Source organism: Melozone crissalis, unplaced genomic scaffold (genome assembly GCF_028551555.1).
Source record: "Melozone crissalis strain CALT ecotype California unplaced genomic scaffold, PUWL_Pcris_2 ptg000042l_1, whole genome shotgun sequence".
In the NCBI taxonomy this organism is placed as follows: domain Eukaryota; kingdom Metazoa; phylum Chordata; class Aves; order Passeriformes; family Passerellidae; genus Melozone; species Melozone crissalis.
The window spans coordinates 21260774-21288038 of record NW_026535820.1 but is presented as its reverse complement, the minus strand read 5'-3'; the positions used below and the strand labels follow the sequence as shown (position 1 = coordinate 21288038).

The window sequence follows — 27265 nt, the reverse complement described above, 5'->3', positions numbered from 1 at the left end:
AAAAAATTCATCTTTGACAAATTAGGAAGATGCTAAAAAAACCACTGGCATACAAAATCCCTGAGGTTCCTTAAGAACCAAAATAAAAAAACTCAACTTTTTGAACCTAGTAATTCCTTTAAACAATTATAAAAAAGCATTATTTTTTCATGGTTTCTTCTTAGTGCCAACCCTCAGACAGAAGTGAGACCTTGACTGAAATTCTAATACAAGAAATTTTATAACCCAAATCTTATTTATTTTCAGGGTAGATCCAAGAAGGTCCAGGATATTAGAGAATCTCTTCTGAAACTGCAGAACTGATAAATCCACTGATTCTTGCTTTGCACAAGCAACAGAAAGAGCATAATCTAGAATTGCAAATAATAAGACAATAAGATTATCATTATTAAGTTATTACATTCAAAAATAAATTTGTACTGTCAAAAAAATGTGAACAAGGGAAGCATTGAAGGACTTGGGACAGCATGAAAGACATAAAATTTTCAACATAATGGAGACTGGAGAAAGGTAAAACTACTGTTTCAATAATGTCACTGCTCTTCTGCAGAAGAAAAGGATGGACAGAAAAAAGCTCAATTATCCTTATTATTTTTAAAGAAGTCTATACTTGATGTCTGACTGTCTTGCTCATTTGAATAGACACCGTAATGTGCTGCACAGTGGGAAACTCTTGGTCCCATGGATTTTCCATGACTGAGTAATGAGGAATATTTTAAAAACCATTTGCACCTTTCTTTCACCTTCAAAAAAAAAAAAAAAGAAAAAGAAAAGGAAAGAAAAGAAAAAACTTACATCTCCCATTTAGATTGTGCGTGTCCATGAAAGAGAAAGCTTCATCACAGTTGGTGCCTTGCTCAGTGTAGCTTTTATCCATTGAATTCACCATCACTGTCATTTCCTGCCGAGTACTACTCAATGTCTCTTTCCGCTTCTTAGCCAATTTTCTTAAGAAATGAATGATGAGAAAAAAAGGGAGAAAAACAACTCTCAGTAAGCAGACATAGTTTTCATGTTGTTTACATCAGTACTGTAGTTTGTGACTATGTTATTAATTAACATTTACATTTGTTTCTGCATTTCTGGAACCTTAAATTTATTTTACTCTCATCTCGTTTCAGTCTGACAATCAAGGGATAGTTGCCAGTCCACTGACACATGGTCAACAGCACCTTAATCCTTGGGGACCACCACTGAATTAAAGGGGACTACTTGGATATGAAGGTGATGTGAACCACACATGAAGGTGATGTGAACCACACCCAGTATCGGAGGCTACATCTGATTAAACACATAAATAAGAATGAAAAGACAGATTTCACTGGAACTGACATATCAGTACCAATGTTCACGTGCATAGAAGAGTCTGGAGAGGTTTTATTGAGACCTTGTGTAAAACAAGAATCTAGTTTACATAATGCTGTTAAGTCTGTGTTGGAGCTCTGAATACATACTGCACACTCAGGAGACATTTCAAATTGACTTGTATTCCTAAAGATTATTTTCTGTCACTCCTGATTTCAGGAGAATTAGTCATGAGTTAGTTGCTTCTCAGCAGGAGTGGTGTGTCAGAGACAAGATCTTAAATCTGATACTACAATAGTGATTCATTAAACTATAGAATTGCCTTGGATGCCTATACCTCTTTTTTTTTCCAGATCTGTTTGCTTCAGTCTAAAGCCTCACTGTCTCTCCCTGAGTTATGCTTAGCTATATCACAAAACAACATGTCCAAAACTTGATTTTGCCTTCAGCCTCTGTGAGGTATTTGTGATCCTGATGATAGCAGATCCCATGATTATTTGGCTTGTTTCCCTGGCCCATGACTCTGAGACCAAGCCTTTCTCCAGTTCTTGTCTTGATCCTTAATTTAAATTTTCCAGATTCGTTCTGTAGAGTATCTTCAAGGTATGGGTGTAAAAAAAGCACAACTGCTCCACAGACTTTACTTGTCCTGTCTGTTAATTTAATGACTTCCTCTGTGGAAAACACAATGAGCCAGTTCATATTCATCTGCCAGAACGATCTTTTACGTATCTTCAACTAGAAGTTACAGGAGCTGATTATCTCGCCTAGGCTCCTTCCACTTCTAGAGGTTGAATATATCAAGCACGACCAACTTGTGCTAACTTTCAAAGCCTTTCTGTTTGTTAACTCTTATTCAGTATGAAAAGATGGTTCCCACCACAGACAAAATTTTGCACCAGTCTCCCTAGATTCTCAAACATTTGTCTCCTCTCATGCTACACAGGAGGGGCTTTCTGTTACTCTCTTGACTGATATCTCACTCTTTCACTTCAAATCAGTACTGCCTCAGCCTCCTCATGCTATCCATCTATGCACCTGCTACCCCCTACCTTTCACCTAGATGAGAAGTCATTTGGGCAGGAGCTGGGGATGTGTTCTGTACCAGTGTAGTACCAAGCTCAGCAGTACCTTAATCAATGAATAAAGCTCAAAATGTCTTTGAAATTAAAGGCTTGCTCACAATAAAAGCAGGAATAGTAAGTGCAGGCATAGTATTGAGTCACTGGACAGAAAAGTATTAAGGGTCGCACTTGGCCCTGACTAAGCTGACAGAGTGCCAGCCGATTCCCAAGGGCATGTCCCCATGACTGGAAGGGAATGAAGCACACTGCCTTAAACACCTGCTGCAGCACTTGCAGCCATGAGCAGTGTTATGCCTTTGCCCATCCCAGCTCAGGAGACTCCTGTGTTTGCTTCAGTCTTTGCTTAGTCTGTAGACTTTATAATAAAACCGGTTCTTTATTACTCCACAGTGCTTAAATGCACAAGGGAGCATGGTCTGAAGTCTTTCATATCAGAGACAGTTAAATTTCATTTGAGTACCATAAGTAAAACAAAACTCTTAGATCTTTGCAACCTTCAATCTCCCCCTTCCTTCATATCTAATTGTAATGAATAAGCAGTATATTATTCAAAGTAGAATCTGAGACTTATCACTTAATACATGAATAACTTAATGGAAGTCCTTTGTAAGGAGAGGCTTGTCAAAATGGTAACATGAAATGGATATTCTTTTTCCTCTTTCACCCTTAGAAGGCAGTATATTTAGATGGCAGTCATGCATGACTCCCCTTCCAATCCTTGGGTCCCATGATCAAGCTAAAGCAGATTTATTTTTTAAGACAGTAACAACTGTACAGTACTTCTCAATCTGAATCTAATTCCGGAAATAGGTCTTGTGGGAAAAGTCCAAATCTGAAACAACTTTCAGGAAGAGAGCAATACCAGCCAGACTTCTGTACTGTGAACAAAAACACCCACTGGACTCAGTCAAGTAAACTTTAGCTGAATATAACATTTCTAGCATCTGCAGTTTTCAGATTTTGCTGAAAGTCTTGCAGTGCTGCAGTCTCTGCATCTCAACCATTCCTTGGATCTCTCAATCCCCAAGAGGGTCTAGCTATACAAGATTTAAGAAACTCGTAAAACCGTGGCACCTCACATCTCCACGACCACTCATACTCCTATATTTGAAGTAAATTTGGGGGGAAAAAAAAGGTTTAAATATTTGATCATCCTCACTCATGGAAAAGACACTTCATAGCTACTATCTGATGTTTCATCCTTCTTAAAGGAAAAGATATCTACAATCAAAGGGAAAACATAAAACAGATGGAAGCTCCCAGGATGATTACCTAGGATGAAATTATTTTTGTAGGGAAAGCAAAAAGATCAGCTTATCACACAAATACTGTTACTATTACTTTATGAGGAAAGAGAAGGTACTGTATCAGCCCCAGGAAAGAGGAGCTTGATATTCAGAAAAATCTCACGACTAGCTAAAAACTGTTGGAATTTCACAGCACAAGAACTGGTGCAATGGTTAAAATATATTAAAATGCAAAGCAGACAAAATACAGACTTCCCCTGCAAAACTGTGCAGGATTTTGTGTATCATTTACTCTGTTCTGTTACAAATATTAGTAAAGGCAGTCCAGGAAAGTAATAAGCTAAACAGCTCATCAAAATCTGTCCCCATTTTATCCACCATGATGAAACTCTCCAATGATGCATCTTCTCCTGTACAGTGCCTCCTTGTTTTTGAAAGGCCACTCTGTAAAACCTGTGCTAGCCTAACTCAGTATCTCTCTCAAAATCCTCCTTCCCAGTGACTCCTCCCTCAAACCCTCCCAGAAACCAACTCCAACAACTGCTAAGTTGCTACTACATTGTCAGCTTCTGTCTAGTTCATTTTCCTCCTATTTTCCTGCATCCCTTTTCTCTGTCCTGTCTTGACTTAAATACCAAACTCTTTTGGACCTAGCTTTGCTTTTGTCTTCCTGTTTAAAAAGCACTGGGCACAAAGAATGAGGCACAATGGGACACTGCCATAGTTAGAGGAATGTAACAATGTAAAAATAAAATAAAAAAAAAAAGGTGACTGGGGTTGAAATGAACTCAGGCCCTGCCAAAAATGTGCTTTCCATTTTAACTTAGGAACAATGAGAAAAGCATATTCATTTGAATCTATCAAAAACCTCCTGTATCCCCATTCCACACTGAGTGGTCCTCTCCTTTCTGTATCAGCATGCCTCCCTGCTCACCAGGAAAAAAAGGAGAAACAAGATGCTGGCACTTTCCACAGCTCCAGCAACACATTACCATCACCAAGATATTAATAAACAAAGTGAGATGAAATTTTTAATTGTGCTGCTTAAGTAATTGGGCTGAATTTTTTATTTTAATCAATGCATTGATCTATTGCACTTACTGTAACTCAAGATAAAATAGTTGCTTCTTACATACCCTTTGTTTTAAATTTTACTTCTCTGCTTGTGGACAAATCACAGAAATGGTTCAGATGAAGAAAGGATTGGGGCTTTCATGTAACCCAATAGTGCAGTGCACTTACAGTTATAAAAAGCCTTTTAACAGTTTGCTCACCAAACCTCTAAAGGAAACAACAGTAAGAACGCTCTTTTAGTAAAATGCTTTAGCAGCTGGTTAGAAAGATGTGATACCAAGGGTAGGGTTAAGTGGTCATTTTTTCACATTACTAGTGGCTAACCTATATAAGTGCATGATGTTATTTGCACTATTTACCATATACACACTGACCTAGAAAATGCCCAGAATATTTTTCAACAAAACACAATTTTTAAATTGTAGTAATAATTAGAAATAGGGCTAAAAAGTTACAAATTTATCTCATGGGGCAGAGTGATTGGATATTCACTTAAGGTGAAATTCAGTGTTGAAAGATACAAAGGCATGCATATGGGAAAAATAATCCTAATTATACACACAAAATATTGCATCTAAATGACTTCATAAAATACAGAAGAAAGAAATATGATAGCCACTGATTCTTTGAAGACAAGTTTAGCACTATGTATAGTCAAAAAGGCAAAAAGAAGTCAGAAATGACTATGTAAGGGATAGAGAACAAATTGGAAAATGTGATTAAACAATTGCATAGATATATGAAGTTTCCACATTTTGAACACTGCATGCAGTTCTGACACATGCCTAACTAAAACAGATTTTCACAAAGTAGAGAACATACACAGAGAGGTGATAGGAAGATCAAAGGGGCAGATCCTACCAGAAGAGCAGTAATCCTTCTATAGATAAGGAGTCCCTAGTTTAAAAAGGAGGCAGTTGAACTGAGAATATGTTAGAAGTATATAATAAACATGAAGAAAACTAAGAGATTAATAAAGAATTTCTATTTCTCAACAATGAAAGAATCAGAAGAAGAGAGTATATAGATTTTTTAAAATATAAAATAAGTATTTTCACAAAACCCAGAAAATGCTCTGCTCTGCCTTGCCTTAAGTCCTGTGTGCATTTTTGGGCACCATAAGCTAAAAAAGACATTAAGCTATTAGAAAGTGTCCAAAGGAGGACAACAAAGATGATGAAGGGCCTTGAGGGGAAGCTGTGTGAGAAATGCCTGAGGTCACCTGGTCTGTTCAGCCTGGAGAAGGACAGGACAGACCTCATTGTGTTCTGCAACTTCCTCATGAGGGGAAGGGAAGGGGCAGGCCCTGATCTCTGCTCTGTGCTGACCAGTGACAGCACCCTGGGAATGGCCTGAATCTGTGCCAGGGGATGTTTGGGTAGGACATCAGGAAAACCTTCTTCCAGTGGGTGCTTGGGAAGAGGTTCCCTAGGGAAGTGGTCACAGCACCAGCCTGGCAGAGTTCAGGAAGTGTTTGGACAATGCTCTCAGGTGCATGTGTGACTCGGGGTGTCCCATGCAGGGCCAGGAGTTGGACTCAATGATCCTTGTGGGTCCCTTTCAATTCAGGATATTCTAGGAGAATATTGTAACACATCAGCACTAGGACTCATGAGATATCGAAAGTTAGTATCAGTAAAAGAAAATCTAATTAAGGCCTGAGTGGAGGACAGTGAAATGCATTACCTTTTCTTCACTCTGTTCCTGCATTCAGCTGAAGGTCTGTCACTGGCCACTAGCACAGACACAATGTGGACTTTTTTTCCAAAATTTGATTCCACAATTTTTTTATTAACAATCTCTTCAACAGATAATGCAGGAAACAGGATGTGAATATATTATTTGCTTTTCTAACACTCAAGAGTTACTCACTTTTTTTTATTTTTTTAGTCTACTTACAATACCAGCTGTGTTAATCAACTTTGTTATTATTATTAGTAATAGTGGTAGTAGTAGTAGTTTTTGTATATAAATTAAATTAATTACTCGCCCTCTATTTTGGCTGCCTAGGATATGCTAAAAGAAAACTCATAGCTAATTTTGGGAAATCTGCTTCAAGCTGAAATAATTTAATAAGCATAACTGATTCAGCAACATTCAGCATGAAGATGCAATGTGATAAAAGCTCTCCACAGGAAGGGAGTAAAAAAGTGCAAAGATAACAGACTTGTTCCTTGTTTATTGAGTTTTTTTATACATTTTTCCAACTTATGCTGAAATTATTTTTTCTTGAACAACAAAATAATTCTTCTCAATAACTGTGATTGCTTTCCTGTCTTCAGCAACGGGTTCTCTAAGGCAGAGACAAACCCACACATCACATATCATTGTGAGAATTACATGTGTGTGAGTTGGTACACATTTGGTAACACTGGGTATTATTCTAATCTGCATTAGAAAATTCAAAATATTACTTTGTATTTTTAGAATTTTTTTTCTTTATTTAGGGATACTTAGAATCCCCAATGCCTCATTTGTACTCTTTATGTTGCTTTTTATTGTTAAAAAGTCCTTACAGAAAACAAATTTTCAGAACCTCAATAGCAAATCCAATTCAACCAAAAGGTTAACCTTCCTTAGGTGTTATTAAGTAACTGTAACTACAAGTAATTAGTATTTTAGTCTATTTTACACCTCTTATCAATACAGCAACACTGCACAGAACCCTTTCTATCTCCCCCAAATGGACTGAGCCACAAATATGAAGCAATTGAAATGAAATAAGGAAATGAAATAGAAACAGTATGGCATTAGTGATAGTAAAGTCACCTGAGCTTCTGTTATTCAATTTAACATTTATATGTCTTATATTGAAATGCAATGTGCTCAAGACTGCAATTTCACAGTGACATTAAACTGTGTTCTGTCAATATTCTATCAGACAAGAAATAAGGTTTGGAGAAATATTTTTAAAAGCACTACACTTTGCAGCAAGAACGAGGGAACACTTAATAAAATACTTTACAAGCTATCCCCACTCCAAGGACTAGCATTTCCAGAGAAGAACCTCAGGAAAAATAATTATTAGGAGAATTATAAAAAAAGCAAAAGGTGGGAGGATAACACTGAATTGTGTAGTTCCTTGCTTATGATCTCTTAGTATGCAATTCTGTATTAGATGATAAAATTATTCTTTGTCCTAAGAAGTTTAACATCTATTTTGCATTGGCATGGGAAGATTGATTTTGAGATTACGCAAATATTTTAACATAGCCAAGGGTGCATAAACCTTTTTACCTCACATACAAAGAGGTGGTTTATTTTAATTTTTTTAGGTGCCTTCTCTTTGTTCTAATTATCAGCTTCTTGCTTCAAAGCAAATGCTAACATTATTCAATTCATTTTCATCATGCTCTTGCATTCTCTGATAAAGAAAACAGAATAGACTTTAAGAAAATGCTGTGATGATGCTCAAATTCTGAAAACAATGTTCTTGATACCACAGAATTTAATTTTCATCCCTTTCATTCACTGTGGCTTTCAGTTTTTGGCCACAGAGACACTGGAAGAACTTTCAGACCAAGAAGACATTCCAACACTACCAGGACTGACTGTAAAGAGAGAAGGACAAAAGAATACAAGTAAAGGGGTGGGGAGAAGGATTCCTTTGACTGATAGAGCTAAGGGAATTGAGTGCAGAAAGAGTGCAAATATTTTACAGTAAGGTGGAGGTTAACAAAAATGGTATTGATATTTATTAGAATAAACTAAACCAGTTTTGATTTCTGTATTTCTTTCTTAACTTGGCTTTTTTATTCACTGCAGGTAAGAACTTCCGTGGTCTTTTTGCACTTTTTTGTTACCAGTAGATTGGTTCATTGGCACCACAAGAGATCAGAGCCAAAAAGAAGAGTTATTTGTAAAGATCCCAGTATCACTTGTAGCTCACAGTGAAAGTATGGCATAACTTGAGAAACAGTGTCTGAGTGTCTACCATTCTCTCCATTTGCCATGGAGAGAATGGCAAATGAGAAGGAAAAGATGATGGGAAAGTAAGGTACAGCTGCAGTCAGAAACACATACCTCATCTACTTTTGTTCCTAAGTGTTCTTTCTTGAATTCAAGTATCCAGCATATGCTTTGAGATTTGCTTACAGTGACATCATAAAAAACTCTGCTTACTTCTTTCTCAGTTTTTGGCTTTGTATGAACTCCACCATCAGGTTATCTGAGTTTCTGCAAGTGAGGGTTATAGCATCAAACCCAGGAACACCCCAGGTCAAAGGAGGCACTGCACTGAGAGACCTAGTTGATGCAGAGGAGGAACACTGGTGACTGACTGACTGCAAAAAATGTAGCTATGCCTTGGTGCACCAGATTAATGTAACAACATTTATTTGAAATGGGCTGACTCTTGTCTTAGCTCTCAGAGAAAGTTAAATTTGTGATTACAGTTTAGTTGTTGCATGTCCACCCAAGAGGACCTCAAAGCATTCTAGTGCGATTGATAGGTTCTTCAGGGAAGGCTCTAGGCTATGGCAGTAAAAGACAATTGGAGAAGCTCTGGCTGAACTCTTTGTCTGCAAAGCTGCTGGGTGCACCATTTTTGGCTCAAGTTAGTCACTGGTCTTAGTCTTAAAAAAATGCACCCACACAATTAAAAACCAATCCAACAACCTTCTGCCTCCCAAAAGAATAAAACAGTAATGAGATGTAAACAGCAATATTTCCCATAATTTACTATTATCTAATCTTGACCACAATCTTGAATACTGTAAGTAATGAACAGGGCAATAAATTGTCCCTTTCTTCTCAGCTAAACAAAGGAAAGAAAAATGAAAAGTCACAAATTCTCTCAATTTGTTACAAGATTTATCAATTTTTCAATATGAATTTTTATTTGTGGTTTGCTTCTTATGATCCTCAAATTAAAAAAGAAAATAGTGAACACAATGTTTAACTGACCTATAGGTCCTCCTGAATTATAGGAGTGTATAGGAAAAATACACAGAATATTAAAACTTGTTTTTTTTACACAAGTTAATTACAAGGCAAATGCTTATGAATCTGTTCATTTCACGAAAGACTTATTTACTTAAGTGATTAGAGCAGCCATGTAGAATTATTTGCAGGATGAGGATAAGGGTGCCACTTAGAATGGAGGAGGCCAAAGTATGGCAAATCCTTTATGAGCAGAGGGAAGAACCCAGCAGCCCAGCTGCAACACTTGAAGGCCTTTTAGACAGAAAAGGAAATGGACTTTTAATGTTACATGCCTGAGCAGGGAATTCAACCTGGATTTTTCTCAGTAGACAAATCCTGGACAAAGAGAGACTGAGAGAGCTGTCCTAGCTCAGCCTGGAGAATAAAAAGCTCACAGGGGATTTTAGTGTTATTTTAACAACCCAATGAGAGCACATGGAGAAGACAGAACTAGACTCCAGGAACAAGGTGAAAGGACAAGACACACTGGACATAAGTTGCAATTTAGGAAATTCCTGTTAGAGCTTAATAAAGTTTTTGTCATCGTTGCAATAGTGAAACAGTGGAGCAGGTGCTCAGAAAGATGGGATCTCAATCTTTGGAAATACTCATACCCTGCTGGACAATGTCCTGAGCAACTTGATTTGTTCTAAGTCTGCTTTGAACGGGATGTTAGAAAAGATGACCTCTATAGTTCCCTTTGGATCCAATTTTTTCCAGAATTCCCATTAGGTGTTCTGGGAATAGGGCTTTTTCATAAAAAGGAAGACATGGGGATTTAAAGCATTACAGATTTGAACACAATCCTCAACTGAGCCTTTTCTTTGAATAGTCCTACATATAAGAAGCAGTCAGAACCAATACAGAATAATACTAGCTAAAATACAAAGTCAAATAATTAATTATGATTATAGATATAAATTCCTTTTAGTTAATTATTTCATTCTTTCAGCATCATTTTCTGCCACTTGCACTTATCCACCTTTCTAACATAAGGACTGAAGCTTGTGCAAATATTTTTACCAATAAAGCTTTTTCATTAGAGAGCTAGTTATATTCACATTGAACTGCATAATGAGAATGTAAAAATTTTCCATGAAAAAAGACAAATTATATTTTGATTCTCTAAAATGGTATTAAGAATGTGTTCTTATTTAAATGAAAATGAAATGTTCAATTTTCTATTATGTTTTATTTGTATTAATTTCTGCTACATTAATTGTACATAAATGTAAAATGGCATTACACTACTTTACAGGCTTCTATGACAGTATTTCAAGCTTACTGAAATTACGTATTTGAAGTCTTTGAAGAAATCCTTTACTTAAATGTATGGTCACAGGAAAATTACACACCTGACCTTTCCTTTTTCCTGAGAATACTTTCTCCTAAAAAGAAACTTCATTCTCTTAGCTAATCCTGTTTGAAGAACATGAAATGAAAATTTACACAGAACTCACATTTTCTCTTTTTTTTCCATATATGCCATTTTACTCAGACTCACAGGATCATTAAGGTCAGAAAAGACCTCCAAGACCATTAAGTCCAAGCTTTGACTGACCACCACCCTGTCAATTAAAACACAGCACTAAGTGCCACATCCTGCTGTTTCTTGAACACTTCCAGAGATGGTGACTCCACCCCTTTCCTGAGCAGCCATTTCAATGCTCCACCACCCCTTCAGTGAAGAAATTCTTCCTGATGAACCTGAACCTCCCCTGGCACAGCTTGAGGCTGTGTCCTCTCGTGCTGCTGCCTGGGAGAAGAGGCTGAACCCCACCTCCCCCCCCTGCAGGGAGTTGTAGAGAATGACAACTGAGCCTCCTTTTCTCCAGGCTAAACCACCCCAGAGCTACATCTAAACAGGACTACCTGGGTTCTTTTGTATGCAAATTAATATACATACCTGATCTTGTTTCAAAATCTAAAATGTTAAAGGAACCTGTGTAGATGAATGAAAGATGTGTATATCATATTGGGCTCAGATTGTTTTCTACATAGTAGTGTGTAGATGCATTTAAAGATACTGCACAAGGTAGAAGAATACCCTATTTATAACATATTATAAAACATAGATTTTGCATTTGACATTGCAATTCCCCTTTGTCTCAACAGCTTTTCTTTTTCCTTTTTGCCCCCATCATATTATCCTATGATCTGAATTAAAAAACGAAACAGATGACACTGGGACCTACTCAGGAGGAGGTAGTTGTGTGATGTGTAGTGCCAGACAACATGAACATGAAAGCTTTTCACAGGAACACATCCATGACAGATTTTGAGATTCTCTTCCTGAAACTAATTACCATTTTAGAAAAGGCTGGCTAATGATGAAAGAAAACACCTTCTTATCCCATAGCTGTCAGGTTTAAGTAGAGCCTCAAACTCCCAGGCATAGTATGCACTGTGGGTGCCCAGAATCCTTCTGCTTTCACAAATCAAAACAAGAGGCAGTGTTAAACTAATACAAATTTATTTTGGGATGGTTTTGCCCACACCAAATTTTTACCATATTTTCTGAGGTGTTGTAAGCATGAGGAATATGAGGGATTACAGAGATGTACGGCAGATGTGTCTCTTAAGATACATTAGCTCTGTCCAAAGTCCTTAAGCATGGCCAGACAAATGTCTTTCTTTATCTGCCACTTCCTCCCACAAAGAGAAAATCCCCAGCCCCACAGTGCATCTCCACCTGAGGCTGATATGGGTATGAACAGGTGTCTGCTGTGTGAAATATCTTGTTACTTGCGCTATGGGCTTAGAAAACTTGTCTTGCAAGTCCCAGAGGAAGCATATCCCTGGATCTCTACAGCATCTAACAAGTGAGTTCTATGGTTACATAGGCTCATGTTAATAGAAAGCAATAGCAAATGTGACAGTTATAAATACAGAGGATGTTTTTCCTTTAAGGTATTTAATGCAGATCTCTCTCTCACTGGCCAGAAACTCAGGTATATGAGGGCAAATTGTCTGCTGGATATCCACCAAAAGAAGGAAGCTTGTGAAAGGCATGGTCCTATGAGGCCAGGCTGGCCAGGCTCAAACCATTCTATCATTTGGCTTTACCAGTATAAGGACATAAAATGTCATCAAAATAAATAATTTAAAGTTCTCTGAAAATCCCTTAAAAGCGATTTTTAGCATATTTTAAAGGGATGTTTAGCATATTTTCTATTTAGGTATACGTAAATGTATTGTATATATTATATGTATTATAAAAATGAATGTTAATATGTAAGCATATAATTAAATATATGTAGTGGTGTACTGCAGAATCAAAAGGAAAGGTTTTCACAAGCTTAACCTAATACAATTCATTCACTGCTTTGCTGATCCCTAGTAGTGGGATACAAAAGAACAAAAAGCTTTCTGCTGATGACAAATTCTGTTGTGTTAGTCCAGCTGTTGTGGTAAACAGATGAGGATCCTGACCTGGCTCCTGTGTGAGTCCTGCAGTGGCAGGTACTTCTTCAGTTCCTGAATATAATGCCCTCTGTGAAAGACAGAGTTCCTTGCTGACTTTTGATCCACAGCCTTCACTTGAATAGATAATTTTTGCCTTTTTGTATCCTAATACAAGCAGCAGCTTGTAGAATATATTTGCTAGTGCTGGAACTGAGCATTCACAAACTTGCACATAACTTTTTATGCACTACCTACACTCTATCATGTGCCTTTCACTTTTTCAAGAAATTCCCTCCTTCAAGACTTCTGTAATATTCACTATACCTCAGCAGTTCAAAACATGCAATGCACAGTTTTAATCAGTCTTTTAGGAGTCTATCTTCCTTTGCTTCCACAAGAAGTAATCTGTCTGAACAAAAGTCGCTGACTAAAAGCTCAGAATAGGCAATATTCAGTCATGTAAGAAAGAAAGTAATTTCTCCTAAGGGGCTGCTGAAATTAGGCCATCCTCTTAGGGCAGGTAGAATAACTACTGGTATGCATGAGGATACACCTGGAGCATTTTTGGAAGTGCTCTAATGCACCAGTGCTCCGTGCTCAGTGTGGGAAGGAAGGCACTAAAGAGAGGATCTTTAGCAGCATGTAGCTTGTAAACCATTCAGTGCTCTCCCAAGCCATGGGTACATCATTTAATTGGCAGTGGGAGCATGGTGGCAGACGGACTGCTGCTAATCCAAAGGCACAACCAGAGGAGGAAGCATTCCAGCTGAGACTTTGTGTGGCTGATACTGTTTGGTCAGCCCAAGATGCAGCTGCACGCTCAATCCAATTTTATCCCACGCTGCAGAATGTGACTTCTGGGAGAAACTGTCATCTGTCCCCTGTATAAAATGCTAATGAAGTTGTCCAGCTCCTACTTCCCTTTTAGCAGGTCTGTGTGTTGGGTTGTGCAATATTCAATGGCTCATAAGGAAGATTTTAACGTGAGGCCTGTATGGCAAGGAAAGCTGATTAATCCACTTTAGGGGCTCTTTACAGCATGCTGGAAAGGGCAGCTGATACAGTTGCATACCACAGTGGTTTTAGGTAAGAACATTTCAAATATTTAGATACCTTCATTTTTAATTCTGTCAAACTTGAACCTATTAACACCAAAGGCTTTCTTAATTAAAAGATGTAAGAAAGGTGTCCAGGAAAGCCTCTTTAAATCTTTCTAATACAATTTCATCTGAAAAATACAATCGGTTTTCCAGCCACAATAACTTTAACATTTGAAAAGAATTTTAATTAATGATTGCATATAATACAGGATTTTCTCTCAGAGCTTTGCCTCCCACAAGCAGAATGATAATCCAAAGACTGAAGAATCAAATTTTGCATGGAACTGCACTACCTTTAAGTCTATACCTCTGTCAAAGAAACACAAAAGAAAAATGAATGCCTTGTACTCAAATCTAATTCTTAATTCTATGAAAATACACTTTCAAAGAGAGAACGACATCTTTTATCCTTGGAAAAACCTGAAACTTCTAAAGAGAGCTTGCATGGTAAAGCTCCTTTGAGCAGAGTCAAAGCAGCAAATAGTCATAGCCCTTCCCCTGATGAAATCATCCATCACAAAAAGTAATATGTGTAAAAAAAGAGAGCTGCTAGGTACTGTGCTGTTCTTCAAAAGGCATCAACCTCAAACAACTAAAAAACCTACTATATAATTAAAAATATCAGTCAGTTAGAATTTGAAATTTTAAGAGTAATGATAGCTGCTGTTTTTACAATACACTGTCCAGTATTTCAAATATACTGAAGTATTGCAGTTTATAGTAGGGATGTAATACAGTAAGTACACTGAAATTTATAGATACAGAGAACTGGCTGAAGGGAGGTGGCCCTGAGGCCAGAAACAGAACTAACAGGCTTTTGTGTTGAAAATAACAAACTATTCCTTTACAATAACAGACAGTGGTGACGTTTCCAAGCTATAATGTGTTAGTGCTAAAATTAACTCTTCAACTCATCATTTACGGAGAAAGGATACAAACTGTGACAGTTGCAAAGCAAACTGCTTGTTCTTTATTAGAAAAAAAAAACCAACAAAAAAAACCTCATCATAATTTGTTAACAAACAAAGCATACCTCCTTAGCAAAACTTCAATCAAAATGATTCTGCACCACTGAAGAATGTAATGGTTAATAATATCCTTTCTGGGATTTTACTGAATAATATAGAAAAGAATTCTCTGTTACAAAGCTCTTCATGGTTTGGGAGAGGGTACTTGAGAGGAAGTAGCTTAGTGCCTGTAATAAAGTGCAGGTTAGGTCAAGAGACAGGTCTGGGTAGGAGCCCCATTAGCAGAAACCAGAGGGAGAGAGAGGTTAGCAGGAGATTAAACTGCAAGGCAATACTACCAGCCAATAACATTTGGGAATATGTGGATATTTTATCCTCCTGGAGCACTAGCCAAATCTTTCTTTGGACTAAAAACAAAAAGCAGTGAGCAGGAATGCTTCTAAAATAGTATAGCATTTACTGTGGAACAGGTTCTTTCCATGTTTTGGCACAAGTGTTGGTATATTTTCTAACAAAGCAGGGTAAGTAAGCCATAATAGAATATATGGCTATGTAATAATACAAAAGTACCTGAAAATATCTGTAGTGTTGTGACTATTTTCCAGATCTAAAGAAATCTAAATACACAATGGCAAGTTTCCCACATTCATGAACTAGATCACAGCAATTTCTCTTTAACATACTGTGTGATTCAAATTATAAGTACCTTAGGATCAGATGTCAAACAAATGTTTTGAATAGATTGACATTTCCTAGCCTATCTAGACAACTTGTTAAAAAGGAGGGAAATTACAAGACCTCTTAAAGCCAACTTCAGTAGACAATTATGTGAACAAGGAATTCAGAACAGCACATTCCACTCCTGCCCTTGAAGGAAGGTTTGCTCTTCCAAGAGGCTACCAGGCTTCCACTTGCTAACTTTTACTTGTTTGAGACCAGGTGTAAAAGCAGGACCTCTTGTACATCCATTAAACTCAGTCACTCAGTAAACTAAGTAATGGAATCCTCTCAGTGAAAAGATGACCTCAGTGCTGCACCATGGGTACTTGCAAGAGCATTATAGTAATTAAAAATTACTCCCCGACCGAGGGTAATGTGGTTTCATGCAAGTCACTGCATGGAATGACATTACCCTCCATCAGGGGGTAATTTTTAACAGCCATTAGTCATCTTTAAGCTTACAAACACTGGATAAAAAATAGTACTGTGATGGTTTCTTCAACAGCAAGGAAATAAGCAACTTGAAAACAGATGAGTGGACATCTGTGCAATTCATTAGGGACACATGTTCAGCATTTAAACAGTGCCCTCCTTTAAAACACTGCAACACTAAAAATAACAGTAAGAGTGGGCAGTGGCATTGCAGTAGTATTTTGGCATAGGTGAGTTACGGGTGAGGAGACTAGCTGAATTTAGATAAGAAGTTTTGGTAGCAAGAAGCTAGATAAAGAGCTTTCCCAAAATCCATACTCATACTCACAGACATCTAGATCAGATTGGACGTAAGACTGGGCAGAATTTAAAATGACAGTAAACCAGTATTTTCTCTACTATGACAGCTCATTTCAGAAATTAGGTAAAGTTTATGAATTATTGCCATGTGCAGGGAAAACTGAAAAAAAAACCTTACTCTGTCAGAAGCAGACAGAAATGTCTGCATAACTTGGTAAATTATGTTTTGCATGTCAAAAGACCTACAGATAGGAATGTATTAATATTGTGGCTTGAATCTGACATGGACAACTTACCCTCTGCAGTTCCAGCCTGAATTTGTCTCTGCCAATTCTTTATTTTTTTCCACTAGGATCTATGAAGTTCATGTTCCTATACAATAAAAGAATCTCATGCTATATTTCCACTTTGCTAACATCACTCCTTTCACCTGAAGAGTTTTAAATATTTAATGGAGTTTTGCTAATTAAAACTTACATCACCCTGTGTGAAATATGTATGGTAAGGGTACAGACAAAAAGCACTTCACTGATCAGTAAAATGGATCTTGGAAGGAAGTTAGCAGTAGGCTGACAGCAGTGTTATTCTTTCCACAGAAGATGGAGAAGAGTGCTGCATTCAGCTGACAGTTGAAAGGATTTCAGCAGGATGAATGTTATCACCTAAATGGAGGGTTGGTCCAGGAAATGGAAGCTTTGCATTTTGAAACAACTCTATTTATGTATGGTACTCCTAATGGATTCAAGTTTTCTATGAATTAATGTCCTGTGTTCCCCAAGTACCATGTTACCAGATCTCCTCTGGGTCCACAGCACCTGCACCTCCCCAACATCTCCCAGCTACCTCTCCTATTGGTATAATGAACTAAGTAGTACTAATTGCTAAACAGCAAGATGGCTAAAATTGGACGAAATTTAAATGTGTCTCCAAGTATCTGTAAATTCCTCAATTAAGAAGATCCAACAGATGGGCAGTGTCCCTCAGTGCTGCACTGGGACAATGATTCAGAATAAACTTATGGATTTTCAACTTAGCTAAGAATTTAAAGAGAAGTTTTCAACTTGAGCTCTATTCAGGATTATGTCTGAAAGCACTGAGCTTTAAGCAATCACATTATGACAAGGCTTATAGCAGTCATTGATCACTCTCACTGACAGAGTGGGAGCTAATCATGTCTTGCTGTACTTATTATTTTATCCCCTCCATCTAGTTCCCCTCTCTTAACTTACCCTGCCCACCTTTTCCACCTGATATTTTGGATTTCAGGTTCAGCAGAGGTAAGATCTTCACTAATTAGGTGTTTGAACACCTAATGTGAAAGTGTGACATGAAACAGCTTGAATGGTCTTTAGGTATTTTTTGCTAACAATTTTAAATTAAATAAGAGGCAAAAATATCACCGTATGTAAGATGTAAGCTCAGTACCCTCTGGAGGTGCCCATCTCTCTCCCATATCTTACAGTGGAACCTGTGGATAGTAAAATATTATCTTTATTTATTTAGGATTCAAAGTAGAAGGAAATAATCTGACTCCAATGACTCTATCAGTGAGGGGCACATTAATGCATCATGTCTTACCTGCTCCAAGGAGTTCAGGTCTAAAAGTAGTTTGGGGTACAGACACATTGGCAGACACATTCATAATATTTTATTTCCGCACTATCACAACATTTTAACTGCCAAATAAATTGCAATGACTGGCTTAGGTTCACACGCCATACTAGTGCTTCCCTGCTAATAAACCAGGTCCTAAAAAAATCAAGCAGAGTAACTCCTGGTAATTTGAAGAACTATTTTGCATACATAACCACACGTGAAATATTTTGATTTGCTTCTTGGATCTAATGCATTTGTTACTTGCAGGTACTGCCAATACCACACAAGTTATAAAGAAGCAGGAGGTAAAAATAAAAAGATAGAAACTGCTCAGTTTCTTCCTCACTCTGTGCCCTCACAGAACTGTCTTTTTACTGGTTTCATAAAGAAAGAGAAGGGGTGTAATGGTTAATCTATTGTTTATTCAAAACCACCAACAGAAGTTAATAGACAGTTATAAACTAATTGAGTGCGTCTGTAGTGCTATCTCCTCATTCATCTCGCTTATTCGATTTAGCTCTGTTAGTGTTCCATATGGTACAGTGCCCCTGCTGCTAGGAACAGTCATTCATTGCAAAAAAACACCTCTGTAACAACAGGAAGCTAATAGTTTAACTGTTCCTCTAAATTTGTTTGACAAAACTGACATTTAGTACGCCACGTCACGTTGTCAGTAATCTGCAATTTACCCTTAGGCAGGCAGTGGATGCTCATTTTATTTACCTCTCGTAGTTAAAAGCATAATTAATATTCCACTCTGAAACAAAGATTAGAGATTTGACAAACATTGCAATTTAAATTCTCCATTATAGCAAACATTAAAATCAAACATCTTTCACACACACCATTGCATAAAGGACATGTGTAGCTGTAATTTAACTTTTTAGTCTTTAATACCACAAACTAATTTCTGCTGTCAGTTTAATGAGGTGGAAAACACAAATCTTGTTGCACTCTGTGCACACAGGCTGGGACAGTTAGACTGCAGAGAGCTTGAATCAGTTTGCCTCACAACATTTCAGTCAAAATCCCCAAAGTATTGTGAGCCTAAAAAAGAAAAAGCCTAAAAAAAGACAAGTCTTAAAGACTTTGTTTAACAAAAGGTTTCAACAAGTATCTCAGGAAGAAAAATAGCAAAACACCACAGCAGTTTCGTGTAGCATAGCTGAAAAATTTCCAAGAACTGTGGTGAGGGCTATGACTTTGCATCAGTGCTACCCGTAGCACAAAGCCCAGCTAAATTCTCCAAAGATTGCATAAGGTGGCTGTGCCTCCCTCCCTGCTGCCTGATCTCCTTCCCCCTGCTTTGCACGCAGCTGAGGTTAGGCAGTCATTCAAGTCATTTAATCACGGGCTTAGAAAGCAGTTTGCAGCGATTCCAGACCTGGGTCAGCCGCCAGGCTGGGGGCAGGGGCCTGCCTGGCATTTTCCCTGCCCCTTTCCCAGTACCTTCTTGGCCAGGCTGGCACACTCCTCCGCCTTATACTCCTTCAGCTTTTGCTCTGTGCCCAGGAATTTTGCACGTATAGCAAATGCAAACCCAACTGCAGTGCCTCCTGCTCCCAGTAGTCATGCTCTGAGTGCAAGTCCCATGCCAGGCTGCTCAGTGCTCAGGCTGATTTATTGTGCCAGATTCTGTGACAACAGGGCACATTATCAGACTGGCAAAGTAGGGGGAGCTCTCAGAGAAATAAATGACTGAGGTTTTAACTCGTGCTAATTTCAATTGAAATTCTAGCTCCACAAATTCTGTGTGACTGATTAAAATTATTAACATGTAGAACACCTTTAGGCAACCATGATGGCTCATTAAACATGGAAGCCTGGAATTATCTCCGCTGTAACAAATGTGCATGCGGATGTCTGTGTCTCAGAGACATATATGAGGAATTTTAAATTTTTTTTGAGGAGATTTTCTTCACAGAAGCACTGATTATGCAAAAAAAAAAAAAAAAGGAAAAAAGACAGCATAAACTCAACAAAGAGGCTGCTGTTACTGGCTTCTCAATCCATCCTATGTAGTAACCCACTGACTCCTGACTCCTTCACAAGACTTCATTAGTCAGTGCCAACTTCAATCTGCTTCAGTTATTTTGCATTCAGCACCCAAAGGAAAAGCACTCTCCCCAATGATCACAGGCTAAACTAAAGATAAACTGGCTCATTTTATAACACATCAAGCTAACACGTCCCGAATCACACTAACATTACAAACCAGGAAAGAAATCTCCGAATATATCTGATCACATCACAATATTAAATAAAAGAGATGCACATTTCTAACACCGGGTCTCCAAGTTTTAGATACAGAGAGGTTGGTGTCAGCATATTATTTCTCTCCTACATACCATAATGAATGCCTGCATGTAAAAAAACAATCTTAATAGTGGTATTATACTTTAGAAGAGTGCTGCTGATGTACTGTCTGAGATTCTGTGAATAAATTATTTGAATGAGCAAATATTTGAAAAGGCTATAGTAATTGCATGGAAGTTATTTAGATTTTTATTTAATTCTAAATGAGATGCAGGTTATGAAGACGTATAAATCAGGAGATAAGCAGCAGAGCCACAAAGGTCAGAATCACAGCTGTTGATAAAGGGAACCTCATTAATCATAAAGAAGAACTGCCATGTTAGATTAGACCTCAGCCCAACTGTTCTTATATCCTGCTTCCATAAACTTCTGGATGTTTTAGGGTAAGTGTAAGAGATGACATGAAATGAAAATGTGGAAAAAAACTGTTTCCAATCCCCTATCAGCAAGAGATTGTTCTAGATTTTGGAACATCAAGGTTTACATGCCTTCCAAAATGCTTCTTTTAACACTATTTACACCTGAATTTTAACAGGTTTACCCCTAAATATTCTACAAGTCCACAAACATGTCCAGTGCACCTTTGAATCTTACTATAATCTTAGCTCAAGCAGCACCTGTTTCATGGTATAATCAATTTCATAGTATTGTTATGCTTTCCCTTCTCTTTTAAATGCAACTTATTTCAAAAACTGTTCCCTTTATGCTCGTATTAGCTGACTTATGGAGAATAGAAATTACTGGTACAATTACAATTAATTTATTTGTTTACTTTCACTGTACCTATTTTTAAGTTTTTCCTTTAATGGTCAATGCCCAGTGTTTCAGTCCCTGCTCATGTACCTTATTCTGTGCCTGACTCCAAAATTGCTCTCCTATTTCATTATTCTCTTTTGGATGAAGACTAATCAAATCATGAGCAGTTTAGAGGTATACAACTGAGATGCTCACTTGGCCCTTCTAGTGAAATTCTTCCACTATTTTATTCTAAATTGAATTCTTCCACTTTGTTACGACATTGATTGCAACACAGAATCTTGAGAAGCCACTTGAAAGCCTTTTGTGTTTCTGAACTGGTGTAACAACAGTGGATGGATTTTACAAGAGCAAATTAAGACAGAAACTTGCACGACACGAGAATTTATTTCTTTCCAAATTCTAAGTAGCAACATTTGACACTGTTAACTTTTCCTCTTCCATGTAAATGGGAAGACAAGATGACTTGGCTTTCAAAGAAAATCAAAGAGGCACAAGCACATGCTGGTAGCCCTCACATGTAATTAGTGTGTTCTCTTGATTCAGCATTACCATAGCAAGAAGAGGAAGGGGCTTCTTCTCTTGGGATTGTCTAGAATGACATAAAATCCATTCCATCCTCAGGGCATCAAATCTTCCATAGACAGGGGAAAACGGGAAAGCCTGACCTTCATTTCAAAAGCTAATAAACATATAGGGAATGCTCTCAGCTTTCTTACTTGTGTCAAAAGTGAAGTCTCTAAGTGTCAGGGTATTGTAAAATCCGGTTTGTATCTGTGGTGGAAGTAGAGATAACAAGGTTTTCTGTAAACTATTCAGAGCTACTTTTGTTTGCCTTTTGAATTGGCCCCTAGGGTCAGCCTAGCAGACTTCAAATATGAAAACTACCAGTGTTCTCACCAGAATCTTTGGGATTGCATGGCAAGGTTTGCTCTGTTCATCACAAAAATCCCTGCAACTATTTTACCTGGGCTCTGTATGGCCCTCCCTCTCCATAAACTTCCTTGCTCTGATCATGCTACAACAAGCTGGAGAAACCAATAAAAGTTGTCTTACTCAGACAGGATTTTTCTGTAGCTTCTCCTTCTGTAGAAGGAGAAAAATATTGGGCACATTACATGCACTTGTTTTTTTCCTCCTTGCCCTACTTTTAAAAGAGAAATAAATATACAACAATTGCTGTGGCAACAGATCAGCAATAATTAAATCCCTGGCATTTTCATGCTCTTCTAAGTGATACGCTCTAATCAAGAAACCTTTAACTTCTGTGAGAATGGTCTTCAGAAGAGACAAAGACAACTGTGAATAAAACATCTAGTTTGAAGCCTCTGCTTGAAATGTTCCTATCTCTGAATAATGTCTAAAATTTATTTCAACATTTGCACTCTAAATGTTGAGATGAAATTTATGAAGAACAGTCTAGTGGATTCTAATTAACAAAGATTTCTGGGATTTGCTTCTTGCCTAATTTAAACAGCACAACAAAAGCACATCTTATTTCCTGAGTCATTCAAGAAGCTCTTGACTCTACCTGTGCCAGTCTTTTGAGGTATAATCGACAGAATTCATGGGAGTTCAAGAAATTATAGAATACTTACTGATAATGTCTTTTCAGCCTAGTATGGGGGAATCTACCATTGAAACATTCCGCTTACTTTCTAACTGTGAGCCATTGCAAATGTTTTGCTAAAACTGACACAACTAACTTAGATTTCTAATCTTTTGCCTTAAAGCTTCTTCTCAAAGAAATGCAATTTTCTCAACATGGAAAATGTCACCTAATATAAGCTCCACCAATGAAACTGAAGTTCATTATACATCTAAAATGAGACTCTATCATGTTATGCAGAGTCTGCCAACATTATGTCCACAGATGACTAGGTAGGAAATTAAATATGGAAGCTAACTGAATAAATAGAGGTATTTTTGGCAGTCTAGATCACAGCTAAAAATATCTTTTTTTCTGATCTGTCAAGTTATTTTCATACGTATGTATAATACAGATCAGTGTACATGTATCTTTCTGCGTTATCAGACTAATGGTACAGGGCAATAAATCATAACAAGGCTTTCTGTATTTCTATTATATAACTTCTTAAACAACCTTTTGTAACTATAAACACACATTATATGCAAATAGACAGTTAACTGACTTTACCATTGTATGTTTAATTTGATGATGCATATAGCTCCTTTTTAAAACCTTTCCCACTGAACTAATTCATTCCATAAACTTCAATGTGCTCTAGGACATTGCTGAATTGTAAATTGTTTTTTCCCTTCACAGAAATCTATTAAAAATATTTAAATCTGCTCTGTCATTGACATTTGCATTGGTATGTAACTTGCATTGGTATGTAACTTGTAATCTTGCATTGGTAACTAACTATATGAGTGGGACCTATGTATGTAAATGCTTGCCACGTTTCAGGAGTCTGTACCTCAAATCCTTTATTATGAGAAAGTTTGGTATTGCATGTTCTTGAACTTCTCTTACAATACTAAATTATTCATTCATCCCACTTACCAATTATTTTAAGAGCATTTAGGAATAAAACAACATTTTCCACACACTCTCTCATATTCCTTTAGAACATGTGATTTACAAACCCAAAGTCTTGATGAGAAGTGCACAGAAAGCTCTGAAGGAAGTATTTTATATTCCAGAAAGAGTAATTTAGGTATCTATCACTGCAGTAGGTAAGTCAAAAGCACTTATTTATTGTTCAGAAATTTTGGAATCGTCATAATTTAACAGGTTGTCCCCTCAAAGAATGGTACAATCAGAGCCACGGTATTATTTTAAGACTTTCAGAGGTGATTTGTGTCAGTACAAATATAAACAAAAATCTTTTTGATTTGCTGTGAAGGTGGAATTGTACTGTCTGTCAGTTCACTGCTTTGTTCCAAGAAGGGTGTGAATTGAAGCTGTGCTGATTGGATTGTCCACAGATCTGTGGTAGAGAGGGACATAGATAAAGTTTCTCATCAGAGGCCTCTTCTAGTGTAAGCACATTTCTCTTTTATCTCTAGGTGTTTCTAAAGTTCCTGGGAGTCTGTAGTTTTCTAAGATCCTTGGCAGCTAGTTGAAAGCTGGAAAATTGGCAAAAGGCTCTTGCCAGTAAAGTCCTACTCATGCATGCTGTGTTTATACACTGTGGGAATGTTTTGTTTGTCTGTGATGGATGAATTGTTAGGCAGATAAAGCTAATTGAACAGTATAGAACTGTTGTGCTGAAAAAAAAAGAATTTTTCCTGTTTCAGATAGCACCAAAATGTATTTCCTTGACAAATGAGTACAACTGTGATGGTTTGGTGTACAAGGCTACTGCCAGATTCCAGTCTTTAAGGGATGCTGTAGCTGAGTTCTGAGAATGCAGCAACACTCAGCATTTGAAAATAATCATTACATTCCACTGGGCAAGTCATGAGACTTGAAGTCTCATAACCCACTGTCATAGTCTTGTATGAGAAACATTTAAAAAAATGACACAAAACTTCCCATAAATAATTAACCAACACTAAAACCCACCACATTCATCAACACACTAATTAAAAAAATCTGAAAATTAAAAAAATCTCAAATTAACAAACCAAAACCAATACACAAAATTAATATTTCCACCCAATTTCAAACTTTAAACACCACACCCACCATTCTGGGGTCCCCAGCTCTGGGATCCCCAGCATAAGAAGGACCTGTAAAGTGAATCCAGCAGGCCACAAAGATGATGAGAAGGCTGGAGCATCTCTCCTATGAAGACAGGCTGAGAGAGCTGGGGCTGTCCTGAGAAGAGAAGACTCTAGGGACACCTCACTGCAGCCTTCCAGTACCTAGGGGAGGTACAGACAGCTGGGGCATGTAGTGATAGGAAAAGAGGAAATTGCTTAAAAATGAAAGAAAATATACATAGATTAGATGTTAGGAAGAAATTTGCCACCTAAGGGTGGTGAAGCACTGAAATACGTTGCCTGGAGAAGCTGTGGATGCCCCATCCATGGCAGTGTTCAAGGTCAGGCTGAATGGGGCTCTGGGGTCTAGTGGAAGGTGTCCGTGCCCACGGCAGGAGTGTTAGAATAAGATGATTTTAAGGTTCCTTGCAACCCAAACCATTTTACGATTATATAATTTTGCTTTTTTTGGCTAGAATACTTATCTAAGTGACAAGTAAATTCAATAAACTCTGAAGTATTTTACTTGGCAGTATTTGGGTCGATAACAGCAGAGAACCCACTCTATAAAAGCAGCAGTAAAGTTACAAGCAGTAGAGATACAAGCAACCTCAGAAATTAGGTATCTTTTGAAGTTTTCATATAGTCTTTTTGAATACTGTAGCTATCTCCATTACTAGACCTCAGCATCACAGATCACAAAGAACTAAAGGAATTCAAAGGAATAAAAGTAACTTAGGATGAAAGAAAGTTGAAAAGAATAAATCAGCATACATGGAATAATAGGCTGAAGATGATGTATAGATATGGAACTTCCAATCCAATCACTCTTCTGAATCAGATGCAAATACAACTCAGGAAAGTTTTAAATGAACTGCAAGGACTGACCTTTCTTACCACACCTTCCATTCAGTACACTTCACTGATGCAGATATCAGGCTGAGAGTCATTCCCTTTCATCTCTGAATCTTTCCCTCGCTCCTTTCTCCCCTCCTGTACACAACCCCCATCCCAGAAAACTGTTACTGAATGAAGGTATGCTCGTCCCCTTTTTGCACCGTTTTGTAGTTTGTAAGCAGCCATTGTGCTTTCAAAACTAATCTTCTTTCTATTTATATATCAATAAAAGAAAGCCTAGACTGCAGCATTTCACTAAACAACTTCAGGGATTTGAAAAGAAAACAAGCCTATTTCACTTCAAAATGTCAAGATTCAATTCACCCTACCATGCTATTCAGCAGACACAAAGAAGGGAGAAAATATATCCTAAAGTGTCGTGAGTAACTACCAATCAAAAAATGTCACATTTAGGTAGAGAGCTATTGATAAACCTGGGGGAAGAACAGGAAGAAGTGGGTACTAATGACAACAATTATACACATACACACCCCTGAGGGGCAGGAAAAGAAGTGATAATTAAGACTGAAATCTGTGTATCTACAATAAATATGAATTGACACTGCAGCAAGGGAAATGAGTTCACTATTGTCTCTGTGAGCATCCACAGTACAGTGATAGAGTTTGTCTGTTTTCTGTTCCTACAAAAATAGCAATGGCAGTTTAAGTAAGTAGAGAGACTGTTTGAAGATTTTTCAAGTTTTTTTCCCTTTTTTTTTCTTCTACATTTGAGGAGTGCCTCTACTCTAAGGAGATGATTGCAAAATAACCTAAGGAGGACACTTTCAACTTCAATACCAGCCACTAGAATTCCTCCCTGTCTTTTTTCTGCCATTTTCACGACAGTATGTTTACTAAGAATGAATTCACAGACATAAGCCAAGAAACAATAAATCACTCCTATTTATATAATTTTGAACAGTCTGCAAGGAGCTACATTGGAGAAATGCCTCTCAGCTATTAAAGGCATGCTCTATATAATTTGCAATATTTAATTAGTTGCTTATTTGTCACATAAAAAATGCTAGCAAAAAACCTCTGCTGTTTTAATGCAAAGATATTTTGATCACACAACATGTTTTCAGTACACATATACTGTACCAAACAGTGATTTATTCTAATCTTGTTTGCATTGTGCTGTAATGATTCCAAGCAGTTCAAAGGAGTAATCTAAATACTGCAAAGCAGAGATCTACAATTATTTTTAGCTGTCAAACTATCTACCTTTAACTTAGCTTTAGACTAGCACAAGACTGTATGCACAGCCAGGAGAAACAGAAGAAACTATCTGGAGGAAGACTGCTTGTCAGCTAAATAAACAAAGATGGAATCAGTGCAACTTGCTTCAACAAACCAGTTATGCCTTCTCCTCATCACTGTGAAGCCTTCATGTCTGAGTAAAGACCCAGGACAGCAGAAACAGTGATTATAACCTCTAAGAACCCTCATATCAAAAAACAACACTGCCA

General features: G+C 37.5%; 1 protein-coding gene across 1 annotated transcript in view; it reads right to left on the bottom strand.

Annotated features, from left to right (window-relative positions):
* The window catches only part of PTPRM (protein tyrosine phosphatase receptor type M), a 438824-nt gene that overhangs the window by 92540 nt on the left and 319019 nt on the right, over nt 1-27265 (bottom strand). Inside the window, exon 16 of the mRNA XM_054284774.1 lies at nt 796-947. Coding sequence (XP_054140749.1) covers nt 796-947 — 152 coding nt within the window. The remainder of the gene's footprint in view (nt 1-795; nt 948-27265) is intronic.